The sequence below is a fragment of the Myotis brandtii genome, unplaced genomic scaffold (genome assembly GCF_000412655.1).
Source record: "Myotis brandtii unplaced genomic scaffold, ASM41265v1 scaffold398, whole genome shotgun sequence".
Lineage (NCBI taxonomy): Eukaryota > Metazoa > Chordata > Mammalia > Chiroptera > Vespertilionidae > Myotis > Myotis brandtii.
In genome coordinates, this window is record NW_005365280.1 from 338,659 (window position 1) to 360,505 (window position 21,847).

Below are 21,847 nucleotides of genomic sequence, written 5' to 3' on the forward strand. Positions count from 1 at the left end.
GGGGAGCGGGCCTAAGCCAGCAGGTGGTTATCTCCCGAGGGGTCCCAGACTGTGAGAGGGCACAAGTGGGGCTGAGGGACACCCCCTCCCATGACCCCTCCCCCACCAGTGCACAAATTTTTGTGCACCGGGCCTCTAGTATATATATAAGAGAGGGAGAGAAAGATAGAAACGTCAATGATGGGAGAGAATCACTGATTGATTGCCTCCTGCACACCTACACCAGGGATCGAGCTGGCAACCTGGGCATGTCCCCTGACTGGAGTTGAACCGTGACCTCCTGGTTCATAGGCAACATTCAACCACTGAGCCATGCCGGTTGGACGTGATTTTTTATCTTGATTGATTCCTCTAAATTAAACGTTCATCCCTGGAGATGAACACAAGGTAAGAAAGGAACATGTGACTCGCCAGGCTGGGCGTCTCAGGGATGGGTTTGAATAAGCTGCAGGGACATGGACATGATGTTTGTCATTTGTGTATGTCTTTACAACTCTAGCTGAAGCAGAAAGCTAAAACACCCACATCCTCATTTTCTTCTTTAATACTTCCAAAACCACACATATTGGCAACATATACCTGACTCCATTTTTTTTTACCTTAAAAAAAATGAGCCCAATACTTTTTTAAACTTGACGAAAATTATTGTTTTAAGAGCTCCAAACCAAAAAACAATTCAATTCCTTAATGTTTAGCGGCTGCCTGCTCAACATGCGGTGATGAGCACATTCCTGCCCAGAACCACTGCACTGGTCCTAGGGCCCTGCATCACAACCAGCCCGTCTGCCAAACAGAAATAGGCTCTGAACCTGTCATGCTTCTCTCAGCCCACTGGGGTGTTCATGGGTCTCCCTGAGAACAGGAGCTTCTTAAGAGACACTTCTATTTTCTCTTCGCCTCCTCTGGGCCGAGGAGTGTGCTGAACAGTTAGCAGGCGCTCAGGAAACGTCTGCTGCACTAAACTGAATGAGGGTAGCATTAAAGTGTTTAGCAATAACAATTTCTATTCCTGTTCTCTTCATTGTCCCACCTGCTCTTGATGTAATGTCTCATTGTGCTCAAATTTGGTCAAATTTTCCAGGCTGTCTGTAACTGAATGGGCTGAATGTTTGTGCTCCCCTCAATTTGTATGTTTAAGCCCTAACCCTCCTTGTGATGGTACTTGGAGGTAGGGCCTTTGGGACATGATTAGGTTTAGATGAGGTCAAGGGTGGGGCCCTCAGAATGGGATTAGTACCCTCCTGAGACACCAGAGAGATGCTCTCTCTCCATCATGTGAGAACAATGAGCTACAAGCCAGGAAGAGGACTCTGGCAGGAAACCAAATCAGCCAGGACCTTGGTCTAGGACTTCCAGCCTCCAGAACTGTGAGAAATAAAATTCCATTGTTTCAGCCACACGCAGTCTGTGGTATTTGTTATGGCAGCTTGAATTGACTAGGACAATGTCCTTCTCAGCTCCTGCCCATGACGGCACAAATCTGTGAAGCAAATCACCAAACACTAAGGAAGCTGAACACTGCACATACTCTGAGGAAACAGGCTGACTTTTCTAGATGAAGATTCTAGGTCAGTGGAGTACAGAGAGGGAGAGCTGACTGAGATAAAGAAATTAAACTTCAGATCCATACTGTGGGTTTAAAAAGCATTGCTGGAGATTAAAATGGCAATGGAGTAACTGGATGCTGCATGGATATGCTCCCAGGTCCAAACTGGAATTATAACTAAAGTACAGAAAAAAACTTCCTGAATAATCAACAGAAGACTTGCTGGAGAGAACCCTGATAACTGAGGACCAAAAGTGGAGACCACATAGAGGCTGGTAGGAGAGGCAGAGGCACAAAAGGGCTGGCTGGGCGCCCACAGGCAGCAGCTGAAGTTCTGGAGGGATATCTCAGCTGTGGGGGGTTGCCACTGAGAACTCTGGGTCTAATTCCCCAGCTGGACCCCCTAGCAGAGAGCAACAGAACTGAGAAGGCTACGCACATAATATCTGGCTGTGAAAAGCAATGGGGTTGCTGTCTGCTAGGGAGAGAGGGCTAGAAATTCAGGCACCCTCTTGAAGGGCCAATGCATAAAATTCCCTGTGGAGCCACCCATCTTGTGCTCTGAAAGAGGAACAGCAAAGTGGTCTGGAGCTGGGTGAGCAGAAGCCAGGATCGAGGGCTCTGGGGTAAGAGCTCAGAAGGCAGACACCCTAGTTTCCTGTGCTGAGCCATTCCCTCAAGCTGCAGAGGTCTCTTTCTCAGGCAGACAATTGCTATGCAGGTGGCATTGCCTGGGGGGAAGACAGCTGACCCACCCTATTGGAAAACTCCTTGCCCCTTATGAGACTGAGAATAACAATTAGCCTCCAGGCAGAAACAATTACTCCACCCTGTTGAAGAAAACTCTTACTACACCTGTGGATGATTGCCTGAGGGCAGATCAAGAGGAATTCTATCAGTCTGCAGCCACAGGTGGTTTCTGGAGGCTTTGAGTCTTTGCCTGATCTAATTAGTCAGACAGCTTTTGACACCATCCTGCACTAGAGATTGAGAGGCATAGTAGATTACCTAATACATAGTCACAAATCCAAACAGGCCATATATGACAAACCTACAGCAAACATCATACTCAATGGGGGCAAAAACTAAAACCATTTCCACTAAGAACAGGAACAAGACAGGGATGTCTGCTTTCACCACTCTTATTCAACATAGTACTATAAGTCCTAGCCACAATGATCAGACAAGAAGAAGAAATAAAAGCATCCAAATTGGCAAAGAAGAAGAAAAACTCTCATTATTCACAGATGACATGATATTGTACATAGAAAACCTTAAAGACCCCACCAAAATACTACTAGAGTTAATAAATGAATTTGGAAATGTAGCAGGATATAAAATCAACACCCAAAAAATCAATGGCTTTTTATATACCAATAATGAATTCTCAGAAAAAGAAACTAAACAAACAATCCCATTTACCATTGCAACAACAACAACAAAATGAAGATACTTAGAAATAAACTTAACCAAGGAGGCATAACACCTGTTCTCAGAAAACTACAGGATGTTGAAAAAAGAGACAGAAGAAGATATAAACAAGTGGAAAAATATACTGTGTTCATGGATTGGTAGAATCAACATCATTAAAATGTCCATACTGCCCAAGGCAATCTACAGATTCAATGCAATCTCTATTAAAATACCAACAGCATACTTCACAGAACTAGAACAAATACTCCAAAATTTATATGGAATAAAAACAAACCTCAAAGAGCTGCAGCAATCTTAAGAAAAACAAAGTTAGAGGAATCACAATACCAGATTTCAAGTTATACTATACAGCCACTGTAATCAAAACAGCCTGGTACTAGCACAAAACAGACATATAGACCAATGGAACAGAACAGAGACCCCAGAGATTGACCCAAGCCATTATGCTCAATTACTATTTGATAAAGGAAACAAGAGCATACCATGGAGTCAAGACATTTATCTTCAATAAATGGTGTTGGGAAAATTGAACAGATACATGCAAAAAAATGAAACTAGACCACCAACTTACACCATACACAAGAAAAAACTCAAAATGGATAAAAGACTTAAATGTTAGTCGTGAAACCATAAAAATTGTAGAAGAAGCCATAGGCAACAAAATCTCATACACTCTCATAGCAATATGTTTATAGATCGATCTCCTAAGGCAAAGGAAACTAAGGAGAAAATAAACAAATGCACTACATCATAATAAATAGCTTCTGCACAGCAAAAGAAACCATTAACAAATTGAAAAGGGAGCCCACTGTATGGGAGAACATATTTGGCAATGATACATCAAATAAAGAGTTAATATCCAAAATATTTAAGAAACTTATACAACTTAACAAAAGTAAGAAAAACAATCCCATTAAAAAATAGGCAAAGGACCTAAACAGACACTTCTCCAAAGAGGACATACAGATGGCCAGGAGACATATGAAAAAATGCTCGAAGTCACTGATCGTCAAAGAGATGCAAATTAAAATGACAATGAGGTATCACCTCACACCTGTCAGAATGGCTACCATCAATAAATCAACAAATGAGAAGTGCTGGCATGGATGTGGAGAAAAGGGAATCCTCATGCACTGCTGGTGGGAATGCAGACTGGTGCAACCATTATGGAAAACAATATGGAGTTTCCTAAAAAAATTACATATGGACTGCCATTTGATCCAGTGATCCCACTTCTAAGAATACATCCTAAGAATTCCAGAACACCAATCAGAAAGAATGTATGCACCCCTATGCTCGTAACAACACAATTTATAATAGCTAAGATCTGGAAACAGCCCAGGTGCCCATCAGTAGATGAGTGAATAAAAAAGCTGTGGTACATTTATACCATGGAATATTATGCAGCAGTAAAAAAGAAGAATCTCTTACCCTTTGAGACAGCATGGAGGGACCTGGAGAGTATCATGCTAAGTAAAATAAGTTAGTCAGAGAAAGACAAGTATCACATGATCTCACTCATATGTGGAATCTAAGTAACAAAATAAACAGATGAATGGAATGGATCCAGAGACATGGAAGCATGGAACAGAGTGTGGAACCTCAGAGGGAAAGTGGGGGAGGTGGGTGGGTGGGAGGTAATCAACCAAAGACCTTGTATGTATATATGCATAACCCATGGACACGGACAATAGGGAGCTGAAGACCTGGGGTAGGGGCAGGGAGGACTGGAGGGGGTCAATGGGGGGAAAAAGGGAACATATATAATATTTCAACAATAAAGGTTTATTTTAAAAAAATAAAAAGCATTGTCTAGATAATGCAGTCTTCAGTGCATTCTGACCATTCACATATTACTGTTTTGTTTTTCCTACATTATTTTCCTTCCTGGTTCTTTGATTTCTTTAAACCTCTCCTGGGGTGGACACAGAGCTGACTGACCAGGAACAGAGTGAGGGTAACAGAGATAAACTGGGGGCTGTGGTGAGGGTCTGTATAGAGAACAACATCCACAGCCAGCACAGAGATATCTGGGAAGGAGAGGGGTTTCCAGAGGTGAGATGCCCAGGGGGACAGAAAGGCAGGTAGTCGGGGAAGCTCTGGGCACTTCTCCACACTGTCTGGGACTGGGAGGCTGCTCCGGCCCTCTCGCCCACCTGAGAGATAAATGTAAGCTGCCCAATGCTTCCTGCTGCCCCCACCACTACCAGGTCTTGGGAAGGAGAGGCTGATGGAGGAGCTGGTACTTCATTTCTCTGCTACTCAGTTTGCTCTTGGGAGCTATGAGATGCAGCCTAACATTCATGCATCTAGATGTTCATCACAGCACAGTTACAGTTCAACTAGATTCACCCTGACAACAAAGATACAGGTTTTAAAACATCTTTCAAAGAAGTTTTAATAATAACAGGGGAAAGATCCCACACAGTATTAAGAAAAAGTAGATATAAAGCCAGATATATGTACAGTTTGATACCAATTATATAGACTCACACACGGAGACTAGAAAGAACCATTTTAAAACAGTACTAGGAATTATTCTGTGTTGTATAATATGGGTAATGCTTCTTGTCTTTTTTTCACTAACATATTTTATGTTTTCTAAATATCTTCAACTAAAGCCCAGAACTATAGAAAGAGGCAAAAACAATGGCAAGACAAATATGCTGCATCCAGTCTGATTTTGGAGGACTTTACACCACACCCCACTTCGGGGGTGCACACGACACCATCTGCACACACTCAAGAAGCCCGCCACTTGCCTCGCCTCTCTATCTGCAGGTAGCCTGTGGAAAGGTACTGCTCCATGTCCTGCTGGAAGGCTTCCTCAAAAAACTTCTGCCGCTCCTTCAGCTTCATTTGCTGGGTGTGTTCCATTTCCAGGACCTTCTGGGCGTGCTCGGCATCTAGTTCCGCTAAGGAAACAGAATAATTTGGGTCAGAGTTGAGAAGAAACTGAGATAGAAAGTGGGTATAAATACCTACTCACATCTACCCTCTAAGCTGATAGTGTCAAACTCTGCTTCTCAAACTCTGGAGGGTGTCCTGACTGCAATACAATCACTCCTCCCTCCCAGTCGGCTGCACTGTTCCTGCCACCTTTGCTCATGCTGTTCCTCTGCCTGGAATGACCTTCCCACCCACATCTCCCACTCTCCCCAGAAGAGATGTTCGTCTTTCAAGACTGACTTCTCAGTTAATCCCTCAACTCAAGTAGAATTTGTGTTCCATCCTGTGGTTTCCATAACATTGTGAGCAAACTTCTGTAGCTCACATGCATCACAGTACAACCGGTAAAGACTTGGACTTCCTGGAGAACTGTGATCATGTTATTCCTTTTAATATCTTATCACCTCGCTCAGAGCCGGGTCACAGGAAGAACTCAATGTTTCTTAAAGAGCAACAATCTAGCTATTGTGGACTAGTAGAAAAGGCTTTGCTGTTTATTAACTGTGCAATCTAAGTCAGTTAACCTTTCTGAACCGTACATTACTCATCTGAAAATTTAGGACAGAAATATTAATCCAATATGAATGTGGAACTTAAATGAAATAATGTGAAAGAATTGTATAATTAAAATGAGCAGTGATCCTTCAAGGCAGGGCTGAGGAAGTAAGAAAACAAACCTCAGCCTGGCTGACACCCATTTCAGCCTGGGAGACCCTGAGCAGAGAACCTAGTCGTCACACCAGACCCTGACTTCTGACCTATAGACGATGAGCTAATTTGTGCTGTTTTAAGCTGTGGTTGTAGTGATTCATTCTGCAGCAGTATAGGATACTCCAAATGAGCCCTGCCCAAATCTGACTAGCTGGAGAATGAAAGAGAGAACAACTTGAGTTCTTTACCTTAAACAAATACTGTGCAACACCTACCCTGTGGCAGACACTGTGCTTGGATGAGTTTGGCAGGAGAACAAAGTCTCAGCTACCTTACTGTCCTGGGATAAACATAGGGCCCAAAACACAGTAAAATAATTTTACCCAAGACACTCTCCCCTCAGGCTCATCTCTGGAGAGTGTCAACAACTTTGGGATATTAGAACTCAAAAAAACAAAAACAAAAAACCTAATTAAAATGCATAGAGGATCTGAATAGACATTTTTCCAAAGAAGACATACAAATGGCCAACAGGTACAAGGTAAGATATTCAACATCACTAATCATCAGGGACATGCAAATCAAAACCATAATGAGATATCACCTCACACCTGTTAGAATGGTTATCAAAAAAGACAAGAAATAAGTTGGCAAGGATGTGAAGAAAAGGGAATGTTTGTACATTCTTGGTGGTACTGTAAATTGGTGCAGCCACTATGGAAAACAATATGAAGGTTCCTCAAAAAATTAAAAATAGATCTACTATATGATCCAGCCACCCCACTTCTGGGTATTTAGCCAAAGGAAATAAAAAGGGGATATTTAAAAGATATCTGCACCCCCATGTTGACTGCATTATTCACAGTAGCCAAGGCACAGAGAGAGCCTGAGTGTCACTGGATGAATGGATAATGAAGATGTGTTTATACACAACGTAGTATCAGTCAGCATGAGGAAGAAGGAAATCCTACCATCTGCGACAACCCATGGATGGGTCTTGAAGGCACTTTACTGAGATAAGTCAGACAAAGACAAATATTGTATGATATCACTTATATGTAGAATCTAAAAAATCTACTCTTAGAAACAAAGTAGACTGGTGGTTACCAGGGGCTGGGTGGTGGGGGAATGGGGGAAATGTTGGTCAAAAGGTATAGATTTGCAGTTAGAAGATGAGTAAGTCCTGGGGACCTAATGCACAGCACTGTGATGATGGTCAACAATATTGTGTTATAAAAGACTAGAGGCCCGGTGCATGAAATTCATGTACTGGGGGGGGGGTGGTCCCTTAACCCTTAAGCCCTCAGGGGATGTCCGACTGACAGCGGGGAGCAGGCCTAAGCCAGCAGACATCCTTAGCACTGCCACGGAGGTTGGAGAGGCTCCCGCCATTGCTGCTGCACTTGCCAGCCTTGAGCCCAGCTTCTGGTTGAGCAGCGCTCCCCCTGTGGGAGCGCCCTGACCACCAGAGGGCAGCTCCTGCATTGAGCATCTGCCCCCTGGTGGTCAGTGCGTGTCACAGTGACCGGTCATTTGGCCATTCGGTCAATTTGCATATTAGTCTTTTATTATATAGGATAATTATGTGAAGTGATGGAGGTGTTGCTAACTCTACGGTGGTATTTATATTGCAATATATAAATACAACAAATCAACATGTTGTACACCTTAAACTTACACAATGTTATATATCGATTATATCTCAATGAAAAACTCTAGGATGCTACCAAGAAATTTTTTTAAACAACAAAAAACACACCATAGCAGTATGTACAATGATCGGCAAGCTCCATATGGCTGATCTGCCTTAGTCATTGCCTTACACCCACACTCAACATCACACTTCACAACTCTGAGTTTTATAAAATCCTGTAGGCATGATGTATCTTAAAAACTCAATAATGGAGTATATTTTTATTCCAAACTGGTCATAGTACCCAATACTTAGAATATTCTGGGCATTCTTCTATTGTAATCTACATACATGCAAGAAATATAAGTTTATCATTAACCAAAGCAACACAACAGGAAAGTAAATCTTCCCAAGGACATGTAATTCTAGGTATAAGACTGATGATGTGCATTCTATATTTCCACACCACCCTAACTTATACATGCACCTCATATCTTTGTTTATAGGGAGATGTAACCTGAAAAGAGCACAGGTTCTGAATCAGTCAGTGGGGCTGGGGTCTTATCCCTTTTAGCAGGCGCTTCTGGTGCCTCACACCACATCCCTCCCTCAGCCTACCTCTGATTTCAGCTGCAACTCCGGAAGGCAGCTCTGTGGGACCTCCTTCATATGCCCAGAGGCCCCACTGCAAGGCCATGCCTGTGTACCTATATGACTTTCTGGTCGGAGTATTCTCTGAATCCTGGAACGGAAAAGCCACCATAACAAGTTCTGGGGAATGAAGGCGGCTTTCACCCGAAGGCTGACAGAAGTCAGTGTACCACAGCACAGTCTCCCATCCTTTGGGTGGATGACTCTAGAAGTCATCTGAACACAACTCAGAGGTCCTGGTAGAGCTGCAGACCCTCGGCTGTGGCAGCAACTTGAATAATCCATCCGTTTATTAACTTTCTTCCTTGCTCGCTCTCTCTGCTCTCTTGCTCCTGCTTCCTGGGATCACCTCCCAAACAAACTTCCTGCAGCAAAATCCTCATCTCGGGCTCTGCTTCCAGAGAAGCCCAGGCCAGACATCTATTACTGGCTAGAATTAACTTAATCTCTCTGTGTCTCAACTTCCTCCTCTGTACAGGAAAGGTAAAAAGACCTATTTCATAAGATTGTTGGCAGAATTACATGAGGTAACACATTGTTGGTGACACACGGCACTGACCAATAGCTGACAGCTAATGTTAATATCAGCACTATTTAAAACAGCAGATTCTTAAAAAGGAAATGATTTGAAGCATTACCAGGAACCAGACACTTCAGAGTTAGTTACCTCTCGGTGCCCTTAATAAATATGCAAGGAATATCAGAGTGTGCTCCCAAGAGCAGAAAGAAGAGGACTGAGAGGACGGCTTTCCCTTTGTCTCCCTTCAGCCGGCAGCCTGCCTGCTACACGCCTCACGTGCAGGCGATAGCCAGCCCTGAAGCAGATTAGGTATGCTTCAAACACTGCACACAAAGGCCAACTAACCTTTTAAAAGACAATTCCAGAATAAGCAGCTCCAAAACAAAGATCCATGTAGAAAGCATCAGAGGGATTTTCATGAAAGAATATGCTGTTTGAATTGAATTAAGATTTTCTATAAAATATACTTATGTAACTTGGAAACTTTCATTCTTCTCAAGACTTCTGCTTCAGTTCAGTTCTCTCATGTTTCTCAATCGTAAGTCCTACTGTTTTTGTTTTTGGGAGTGAGATCACTTTATTGCCCATCTGGACAGATGCTGCCCAGAGTGGGCGGGGCAGGAGGGCTGGGGCCTGTTATCTACGATAAAGGTGTCCTCAGCGGATGTGGGCCATGTCACTGAGGAAGGGTGTCTTCATGCAGTCGGTGCAGAGCTAGTCCATCCAGGAGTGGCGCCTCCTGCTGCAGGGGCAGACGGCACGGGTACAAGGTGAAGTCCATGCAGTAGTTGAGCAGGCAGCTGAGGGAGGCCAGATCAGAGAAGCACATGAGGCACCTTGAGAAGTAGGTGGGGTTGTGAAAGTGTGGAAGATGCTCCCAAACTGAGTGTTGAACAGGGCCTTGGTGATACACCTCAACTCCTGCCGCTCCTTCATCGAGAAAGCCAGCACCTGCCATGACTCGGCATCCTGGTAGGTCTGCGTGTGCTGCAGCAGCCCCGGGAGTACCTGCTGCCACATTAGCGAGTGCCTGTACTGCTCCGTGTAGATGATGCGGATCTCACACTCCAGCTCAGGGGTGATGGCACCTGTGCGCCAGCCGTGTCACAGCATGAGGTCCTCCAGGTCACTGAAGAGATAGTCTCTAAAGTAGAGCATACAGGAGCCGTGCCATTCTGTGGGACACAGGAAGTCAAACAGGTTTCCCTGCCGACAGATCTTGCCCTTTTCCAAGCTAGTGATGTGGTCCCATTGGAGCGAGCCCTTCTCATCACATTTTCTGAACGGCTTGCGCAGGTCGGTGAAGAAGCTGGGCTTGTCCGCCTGTATGATGACCACATCAAACAGCTGGCGCCAGTCGGGACCCACTATGTGCCGCATCCCCTTGTCCACGAAACTGAAAGGGCTGTTGGTGATGAGGAACAACTGTTTCCCATGGTCCACCGGGCGGCTCAGGACAGTGAATGTCTCATCCCCTCTCAGGATGTACTTCTCCATGTCCCGCTCAATCCACTGGTACCTCAGGTCTTTCACGTGCACATCTCAAATGACATCCGTTACATCCTTGTAGAGGTGCGCTTGGTCAAACTCCAGGCCATGGCCCAAGAAGTGACCCACCACGCAGGAGAGCAGTGGCATCTGTGGCAGCGAGAAGATGTCTATGAACTGCTTGATGGAGAGACCCTTGCCATAGAAGTCGCTCATCTGGTAGGGTGGGATGTGCTGGGTTCCCCCATACAGGTCGATCACCTCCTCATCTGGCACAGGTTGCAGGCCCCTTTAGGCTGTTCCCAGTTGCACATAATGGAAGGCAACAATCTTCATCAAAAGGCTCTTCTGAATGTCATAGTGGAGGCCACGGATAGCAAAGCTGGGATTGTAGTCATACTTCCGAATGCCCTCTGGGTACTTGCAGTGCTCAATCAGGATGTCCCAGGAGGCACTGAACATCTCTGGATGCAGTGAGTCTGCGTACTGGGCCAGCATGTAGTCATAGTGGAAGCCATAGACCTCGACATCATGCAGGCTGATCTCATTATTGGCATAGATGGCTGCTGGGTTCAGGAGACTGCAGACCTTGGGTGAGGCCTGAATGGTGAGGCCCACAGCCCAGCCAACGCCAAAGCAGCCCCTTCTCTCTCAGGCCCTGTACCTCACCCAGGTGACCCTCTTTAACTCATTTTAAATCGGAGCAGGACTGGGCCTTCCACTCTAGGGTGGTGGGCCAGGAGTCACTGCGCCTGCCAGATTCTGATCTCAACCAGTACTACGGTTTTTTATCTTAGGTTTTTAGTATGGGAATGAACTCTAATCATGTCTCAACCTCACAAAAGGGGAGGTTTGGATTAGAAAACAAAATAACATTTGTTTAAAAAGGAAGAAAACAATTGTTTTAAGTTTTAAAGCACTTTACACACTTGTTTGAAATACTTCAATTGCCCTATATGGGCGCACACTGTTCCAGAGCTCCTTGCACCTCAGAGCTGCCACTGAGCGAGACTCACGGTGAGCAGTCACACTCCCAGCTCCACGCTCAGGCCTTGGAGGAAGAGCACACAGCAAAGGCGGAACCACTGTCCCGCTCAGCAGCCGGGAAGATTCACCCTCAGCCGCACGCCTGCACGAGGATGTTCTAATTCTGCTGTTTGTCCTGGAATCACCAACCCAGTTTTCACCAAGAAACAACCACATTTGGGAATAGCAAAATGATGGAAGGACATCTGAGGGAATATTTCAAATCTAGAGGGTGAATAGCATGTGAATTTAGAATGACTCTAGAAAAATACAAATTGTGGACATCTTCTACAAGGAAAAATGATGTCTTGTTTGCATTTATGATGTCATTTATTATAGTGGGGAAAGCAAGACAAACACAAAGAATTATACAACTGCAAAACATAGCCTTAAGATTAAAAAAAAAAAACATGAAAGAATTGCAGTAGTTTTTCTACCAGGAGCCAGGAGTAATCATTTAATTCCATTATCAACCCAGGTCTGTTTCTCTTTTATTTCAACTCCAGATCATTGCTCAAGTTTTATCTGACTGCAACTTCCACTTTAGCAACCACTACCAATTTCAAATGGATAAATTACTCAAAACAACAACAAAATCCCATTACCAGTGAAGATGGCATAATCAATTCTCAATTATAAATTTTAATAGGGCACAAGGGTTCCACAAAATATATGAAATAGTTTTTAAAATCCATCAGGCTCATTTTAGGAACCATTTCAACCTATTCCACAGCTAAGCCTTTAACACCACTGCTCTAAGTAGCAAAAGACAGTGAAGTGTTAGGCCTGAAAATGGCCCGCAGCTGCTGGGAGGAAGGGCACAGGTGATGTGAGGAAAACCAGGATAACCCTCTCCAGTAGAAGAGTTAGTGAGAACCTCTTCAATGTTAAAAGAGAAACAATAAAATTTAAATATGAGTTAAGAAAAATTTTGGTAATCTTTTCATAATATTAAAGATTAAGAGAACTTTTCATTCAAGATAAATAACAGACTAAGAATAAATTTAAAACCTATGATTTAAATATTAGAGTTCAGATGTTTTTATACTGTTGGAGAGTAGGAGAGTATGACTTTTGTGATACTAAGATACATATGACATGATCAAGGCAGAAATGTAAAATCTCTGTAAATTTCTAAACAAATTTCTATATACAAACAATAAGCAAATACTTTCCAAACTGTTTTTGATAAAAACTTAACTGTTAACCAGCTGTCAAACTACAGGACCTCTAAAAGACAATACCAAAATCTGTTAGTGTGGTAGAATTTTTAAAAGTCCTCTGAAATCACCAAAAATAGATGTCCACAACTTAACATTTGGGTGTACATACATCAGGTTTTCTGTTTTCCGTGAACTAGATGAAATTACTATATTCAATCTTTTTTTTTTTCCATCACTGGAAGAATTGCTGTTTTTAACTTTTTTCTTTGAAACAATTACAGGTTCAGAGGATGTTGTAAAAAAATGTATAGGGTAGTCCTGTGCATCCACCCTGAACTTCCACAATGTTATGTATAAACAAGATGGTACAATATCAAAATCCAAACAACTGACACATGTGCATTCCACAGCGCTTAGTCAGACTTCACTAGTCACACATGCATTGTGTGTGTTTGGGGGCCAGGCAGGGGAGCCCTCGGATGTTTTATGTACAGTCTTGTGTAACAACCACAATCAAGACATTCAACTGTACTATCTTAGTTGCCCAGATCACCTTCTTGTAACCATACCCTCCTTTCCCTAACCACTAACCTGTTCTCCAAATCTATAATTACTAGAGGCCCGGTGCACAAAATTCATGCACTCGAGGGAGGGGGGGTCCCTCAGCCCAGCCTGCACCCTCTCGTAGTCGGACATCCTTAGCGCTGCTGCGGAGGCGGGACAGGCTCCTGCCACTGCAGCTGCGCTCACCAGCCATGAGCCCTATGGGAGCGCACTGACCACCACGGGGCAGCTCCTGCGTTGAGTGTCTGCCCCCTGGTGGTCAATGCACGTCATAATGACCAGTGGTTCTGCCGTTCAGTTGATTTGTATATTACCCTTTTATTATATAGGATTATTATATAGGATGTTATTTCACACATTTTACATACATAGAATCATGAAGTGTATACCCTTTCATTTTTTCACTCAGCAAAATTTCCTTGAGGGTCATCCAAGTTGTTGCATGCACTAACAATTTGTTCCTTTTTCTTGCTAAATAGAATTTCATGGTATAGATGTGCCACAGTTTGTTTAACCATTCATTCACTATCGGCTATTCTGAATAAAGCTGCTATGAACATTAGTATATTAGTTCCTGAATGAAAATAAGTCCTTTCTCTGAGATAAATGTGCAAGAATGCAATTCCTGGGTCATATGATAAGTGCATTGTTTGGTTTGGAAAGGAACAGCCAAACTCTTTTTCGGAGTGGCTGTTCCATTTCCTATCCCCGTCACCATGCCTGTCTGGGTGCCCCCACTCTGCCAGCACCTGGTGAGACTTACTAACTGTAATGCAAAGAATCTGTTACCTATCTCCCTTCTTTTCCCCAGAGTGTGTGTCTGTTAGAAACAAGTTTCAACTTCCTCTTATATATTTTAATTATTGCTTCTTTTCTAAAGGTACTTTTAGTTCCTTGAGATATTTCTCTTTTTTCCATAACTTTACTTTTCTTTACATTTGGACATAGTAAAACATTTAATTTAAAAAATTCTATTCAGGAACTGAGGACTTGTTAGACAATGAAAAAATATACAATGCAACAAGATTTCCTTCATTTTAAAACCCACTAATTCTGCACTTGTACTATATTTAACAGCTATGTTTTATTTCTGCCTTAAGTTAGTTTTCAAAATAATACAAACTCAACCATTTTTAAAGTCTACACAACCTCTTGCTCCCACCTTAAAAAATGAATACAAGCTGTCTCAGATCGGACCAAAAAGATACACTAAAACATTTTTCTAGAATTGGGGTTTTTATATATAGATTTTTAAAATATCAACTTCTGTGCCCTAGGATTCCACAGTTTTTAAAGTTTTCTATTTAGCTTTCATGAATAATTACTCTCTACGACAGACTTAAAATTACTTTATACCATATATTATTTCTATGAGTATTCTCAAGTATTATAGAGCCCTTATTCCTCAGAATTGGTACTTCAAAAATTAATTCTCCTGAGCATGCTAAAATAAACACATTTCTAAAAAGAAAGTGAAATGACTTTGTACAGAAGTTTTCTTCACCCTCCTCCAACACACATACATGCACACACACAAATAACCCTTACACACATTTCTCAAGAACCAAATGGTACTTATTTTATTTCCTTTACATGCAACTAAGAAAGGATGGTCCTTACCTAAAGTGTGGTGGTTTAGAATAATTGCAGGCAGTCAGAATAAATAACTTTTAAACAACAAAGAGCTCATGGCAACTCCTCAGGAGACGTCGTCACCAAGTTCTGAGCAGCTACTGAACAGCTGTTTCCTAAACCCATGTCACAGGAAACAAACACTATTCTAATATCTAAACTTCTGGAACACTTTAAAAATTTCTGTCAATTACCCTGAAGGAAATGACCACTATCTAGAATATTAGCATATTGATACTGCAGAAACACAATGTGTACAAGGTTTACTGAAGAGAGTAAGATAGAAATGCTGAACTGTACCTTATCTTTTCTGGCAGGGACAAGGCAGGCCAGATGACCTGGTGTAGCTGTGGGTCTCTAGCCTCGGATGCCCATTGGTTAAGGGGGAAGGAGGGGGTGTTGGATGATATCCATAAGAAGATCATGTCCAGTTCTTAAATACTACATTTCTATTTTTATTAACCTTTCATTAAGGAAGGAAGAGGTAATCCCAAATCCTGTCTATGTTTTGGTAAAATTATATGAACATCAGATTAGCAGTAAGGAATTTAGGACCTTTTGAATTTGACAGTGATATTTCAAAAAAATTTAAATGTAACTATTAACAAAAACCTGAAGGTATTTTTGTATTCCTTTTCCTGGTCATTTTATTGCTCAAAGGATGATTAGCTTAAGGTTAATGGATAAGTGAGAAATGCACTCAATCTGTGGGCAGAGGCTTCATGATCTTTGAACGTGTTCAAGGCTAAAGGTGGGAAGTTGGCAGCAGAGCTTAGTGGCCTTGAATGCGTTCAGGTAGCATGGAGACTGCTGTACTTCCTGCAGGGATCGACAGATAACCAAATGGATAGGATGAGTCACACAGGCCAAGGACTGGTTCAACTCCATTTGAAAGTGCTATTCTGTGATATGTTGACAGAAGGTACTTTTTCCAGAAAGAATACATAAAAATGCTGTATAAATTACGAAGTGTTACCCCATGTTTTGGGTGGTTTCCTTTTTTTTTTTTTTTCCTGTAGGACTAAAAAATTTCAGGCTAGAAGCTCTGTGTTATGGATATTTAGACAACAGCCAATTTCCTAAAAGTTTTACGTCACATCTGAAACTTCCCTGAATTTTACTTAGGGTACTGTGACCTACTCAATAACAATTATTTGGAAGAGGGAGAAGAGAAGAGGTTTAGATCTCTATAGGAATCCTTTCAAACTCCCAAGATATATTTTTTTTATTACTGCATGAAAGATTCTGGAAAATCAGTACAAACCTGCTATTAAAGAATTCATTCAAAGGGGTTATAAATAAAGAAAGTAGGCCAGTGGTCTCAACCTTTAGTGGCATCAAAATCACCTCAACGGCTGACGAACATAGACTGCTGGGCCCCATGCCCAGCATATCTGATTCAGTACTGGGGGGACAGAGAATTTGCATTTCTAACCAGCTCCCAGGTGATGCCGATGCTGCGGGGTCCAAGGATCAGACTAAGAACCACTGCTCGAGGTGAACTATAACTGTGCACCCACTTCAGATTTTTACTTTGTACAAATATTTATAGAATGAATAATGAAAGAAATGTAAGATGGGGAGCTGGCACAATTCACAGAAATGACAGAAATGGCCTCTCCTTAACTCCCTTAAAAATATCAACAAAATCATCTAAAAAGGAAAACCTTCAGCAACAACGGAATGCATAATCACAAACAAGCATGACCTGTGGTCATCTTTACTGTTGACAGATAAGCACCCTAGGTGGGTTACCTCCACAGTAACTCTATCCCATTCTGTGGAACCCCTTAAGTCCCTGCTCAATGGCTCAGTGGCTTATACAGCAGCAGACAAAAACGAGGTGATCAGATAGATTTTTTTTGTCCTGAACCCCAGCTCTAACCAAGGGTATGTTCTCATCCTTTCCATTTCCAGAAACAACATAAAGAGGGTTTCCGATCATTTTTAGTTAGACATTCATGTAAACAATATAAAATTACATTTGTATTTAAACTAATAGATAAAATTCTGGAAAATAAAACCTAAGAGAAAAAAGTAAACACACCCAAAGTGAGATATGAGAGACAGTATGCCAACACAGATGCAGAAGAGATGTAAAAACGTGAAGAATAATGGCGTCCAGAACATGCCATACCAAAATATGGCACCCTGGAATACTGAAGATTTTACGCTGAAGGAATCTGAGAAAATGGCAGAATCAAGATTACTCCTTCCTTCCTGCAACCTTTCTCCCCTGAAACAGGGGATCCTCATATCCGGAGGAGAGGAGCATTTTTACCCCAAAACTGAGGGACTCTGAGAAGGATCCGAGCACAAGGACCTTGTTAAGTCTCTCCCCTCCCCCAAGCCCACCCAGTTTTCTACACTCACCTTATACCCCTTCACCTGTGGCATCCTCCACTACTATGCATTCTCCATCCAACCTCCCATAACAATACACAGGTCTGTTTCTTCAGGTCTTCATTTCCTTATGAAGGCCCCCATGTCACATAAACTTATATTACATAAATTTGTATGCTTTTGTCCTGTTAATTTGTCAGTTTAATTTTTAGATCCAGCCAGGGACCCCAAAATGACTGAGGAAAACTTTGCTCAAATACATGCTAACACACTTTGAAACATCAACAAAATAAATAATGTGAATCAAAATTATACATACGACAGAAATTAACAAAAGAATTGAAAGTGTTAAATATAAAAATCTGATGAAAAAACTGAAATTCTTTTCAACTTTTCAAAGACCTTGGGGTATGGAAAAGAATGTGATATCAGTAATCCTGATATCACAACTTTGATGATATATTTTTTTTTAAAAGCTAGAGGGGTGGGCAGCCTAGCCTTACCAGATATTAAAACACTTCATAAAATAATAATTAAAAGATCATGGAAAACAAGAAGAGATGGGTAGATCATTAAAATGAAATATCCTCCAAATAGACTCAACCATATGTTAAACTGAAAGGAAATATCAGAACAAATGAGAAAGTAATAAATGGTATTGTAAAATCTGGCCAATTTTATAAAATAAATTTAAAAGCATACCAGATAAATTAAATAATGGAGCATCAAAAATAAAATATGATGCCTGACTGGTTTGGCTCAGTGGATAGAACGTCAGCCTGCAGATTGAAGGGTCCCGGGTTCGATTCCAGTCAAGGGCGTGTACCTTGGTTGTGGGCACATCCCCAGTGGGGGGTGTGCAGGAGGCAGCTGATCAATGTTTCTCTCTCATCAATGTTTCTGACTCTTTATCCCTTTCCCTTCCTCTCTGTAAAAAATCAATAAAATATATTTTTAAAAAAATAAAAAATAAATAAAATATGAGCAAATTTTTAAAAAAACAAATTAAATCTTTAAAGTTACCAACAGAAGGATCTTCCATGCTATTGAAGAGATTATCAAAGATCAACAGATCTTATGTAACACAAACACTAATCTTGCACGTTTAAAAAAATACAATGGAAAGGGAAATGACAGATTAAAAAAAACAGTTAGCACAAGTGGCAAAAGACTATTATTTTGAAAAAAACGGTTGGAAAAAATTAAGACTCGAATAATATCCTTTTTATAGAAAAAAACAGATAATTCACAGAAAAGAAAAAATGTTCAGCCCTATATGTTACCAAAAATGAACTAACATTTTTGGCCAATTATATATTGGCCAATATATAAACAATAATAACAAGAGTAAGGTGAGATATTAGTGATAGTATAAATTGTCAAAAGACCCTTTGAAAGTAATTTGATATCATGTATCAAAACCCACTAAAAAATCCATATACTTTTACCTAATACTGCCTCTTCTGAAGATATGTGCTAATTACATAATCCAAGAAAAAAGAGATAGCTACATAAAGAAGCTCATTCTGCATTAAATGACACATCCACTTGATGAACCATAATGTAGCTATCAATAAATATGACCAAGATATTTATGACAGTAAGTTAAAGAAGAATAAAAAGACAGATATGTGTAACTCATCATAAGAAGAAGAACTAGTAAGCACTCCTGGAAATATAGTTTCATTAATTCAGTGAGATTGTGGATAGTTGTTAGCTTTCAATGGTATAACATTTTTGTAATGTTATCATATGGCTTTAGAATTAAAAATTCAAATAAGCAGATGATTCTATAAATACACAAAATATTCCCCAATAACCATAAGATGTATTTTGACATATTCAATACTTTCCTGATTTTAGTGATGTTACAAACTTAAATAATTCATTACTTAAAAATATTCAATGTATGAATGTATTTCTCTATTTATTCTTATGTGATACCATTTATGCATTTAATCATTCAGTACATTTAATAAGCATGCTTACTATGTGCCTATAATTCCTTATAGCTCATTTGTTTACAACCTAAAATACCACTTTAATGTAGCAATACTATAGTAAAATCTATTATTAACTGGAATTTTTACAACCAGAAATTTTTATTAATCAAAATTTTTGAGCTTCACCAGTTTAAATAGCTAATCAAATGATAACCTAAGGCATTAAAAGATTTTAAAACTTTCTGAGGGGGTCGACCAAGATGGCGGCATAGGTAAACACCAGAGACTGCTGCCGCAAACAACCACTTCAAAAATACAACTAAAAGACGGAACGGACATCACCCAGAACCACAGGAAGGCTGGCTGAGGAGAGACTCTTCAACTAGAAGGAAAAATAACAGCACACCGAGGCTCAGAGGAGGCGCAGTGTGGAAAAAACTCAGGTGCGGAGGTGCGCGCGCAAAGCGGGCTGGTGGCTGAGAGCGCGGTTGTCGTTTTCGGTCAGGGGGGAGTCTCAGACTCTGAGCTCCAGATACGGGCGAATCGCTGGGGACTCGGACCCAAACGGGAGAAGCGGGAGTGTCTGGCATCAGTTGGAAGGCAGCTTTCCCTCCGAGGTTTGCAGCGGTTCCGGGGGTTCTGAGAAGCAGAGCCTCTGGGAACAGGACTGAGGGCACCATAACGGCTCCCTCCGCCCGCCCTGTTGAGCCCGCCCCGCCCAAGCCCTGCGCAGAGCCATTTGCCGGATCGCCTCAGGCAAAGGCTAGATTAGCACCTCCCCAGAGGACAGAAGTTTTCCGCGGCAGACACAGCTGATTCACACAGCCAGTCGGCCTGGTGGTCAAATCCCTCTAGTATTAACTACAACAATCAAGGCTCAACTAGAACAAGACTGCGCACAAAGACCACTAGGGGGTGCACCAAGAAAGCATAAAAAATGCGGAGACAAAAAAACATGACAGAAATGGAGGATATAGAGCTAAAAATCGCAATTTTGAGGGCTTGCAAAAATGTGCTAGAAGCTGTCAATAAACTTGAGGAGAGAGTCACGAAAACTAATGAGACCCTCGATGCTATGATAAAGAACCAACTAGAAATTAAGCATACACGGACTGAAATAAAGAATATTATACAGACACCCAATAGCAGACCAGAGGAGCGCAAGAATCAAGTCAAAGATTTGAAATGCGAAGAAGCAAAAAACACCCAACCGGAAAAGCAAAATGAAAAAAGAATCCGAAAATACGAAGATAGTGTAAGGAGCCTCTGGGACAGCTTCAAGCGTACCAACATCAGAATAATAGGGGTGCCAGAAGATGAGAGACAGCAAGATATTGAAAACCTATTTGAAGAAATAATGGCAGAAAACTTCCCCCACCTGGTGAAAGAAATGGACTTACAGGTCCAAGAAGCGCAGAGAACCCCAAACAAAAGGAATCCAAAGAGGACCACACCAAGACACATCATAATTAAAATGCCAAGAGCAAAAGACAAAGAGAGAATCTTAAAAGCAGCAAGAGAAAGAGACTCAATTACCTACAAGGGAATACCCATACGACTGTCAGCTGATTTCTCAACAGAAACTTGGCAGGCCAGAAGGGAATGGCAAGAAATATTCAAAGTGATGAATACCAAGAACCTACAACCAAGATTACTTTATCCAGCAAAGCTATCATTCAGAATTGAAGGTCAGATAAAGAGCTTCACAGATAAGGAAAAGCTAAAGGAGTTCATCACCACTAAACCAGTATTATACGAAATGCTGAAAGGTATCCTTTAAGAAGAGGAAGAAGAAAAAGGTAAAGATACAAATTGTGAACAACAAACATGCATCTATCAACAAGTGAATCTAAGAACCAAGTGAATAAATAATCTGATGTACAGAATGAACTGGTGATTATAATGAATCAGGGACATAGAAAGGGAATGGACTGACTATTCTTGGGGGGGAAAGGGGAATGGGAGATGCGGGAAGAAACTGGACAAAAATCGTGCACCTATGGATGAGGACAGTGGGTGGGGAGTGAGGGCGGAGGGTGGGGCGGGAACTGGGAGGAGGGGAGTCAGGGGGGGGAAAAAAAGAGGAACAAATGTAACCTGAACAAAAAAGATTTAATTAAAAAAAAAAAAAAAAACTGTGGTACATCTACACAATGGAATACTACACTGCAGTAAAAAAAAAGAAGGAATTCTTACCATTTACAACAGCATGGATGGAACTGGAGATCATTATGCTAAGTGAAATATCCCAGTCAGAGCAATATAAATATCACATGATCTCACTCATTTATGGAATATAATGAA

General features: G+C 41.5%; 1 protein-coding gene and 1 pseudogene across 1 annotated transcript in view; both read right to left on the minus strand.

Moving 5' to 3' along the window:
• Positions 1–21,847, minus strand: part of DTNBP1 (dystrobrevin binding protein 1) — a 129,568-nt gene that overhangs the window by 8,360 nt on the left and 99,361 nt on the right. The window contains exon 7 of the mRNA XM_005873018.2: positions 5,743–5,895. Within this exon, the coding sequence (XP_005873080.1) occupies positions 5,743–5,895 (153 nt within the window). The remainder of the gene's footprint in view (positions 1–5,742; positions 5,896–21,847) is intronic.
• Positions 9,952–17,654, minus strand: LOC102261692 (annotated as a pseudogene).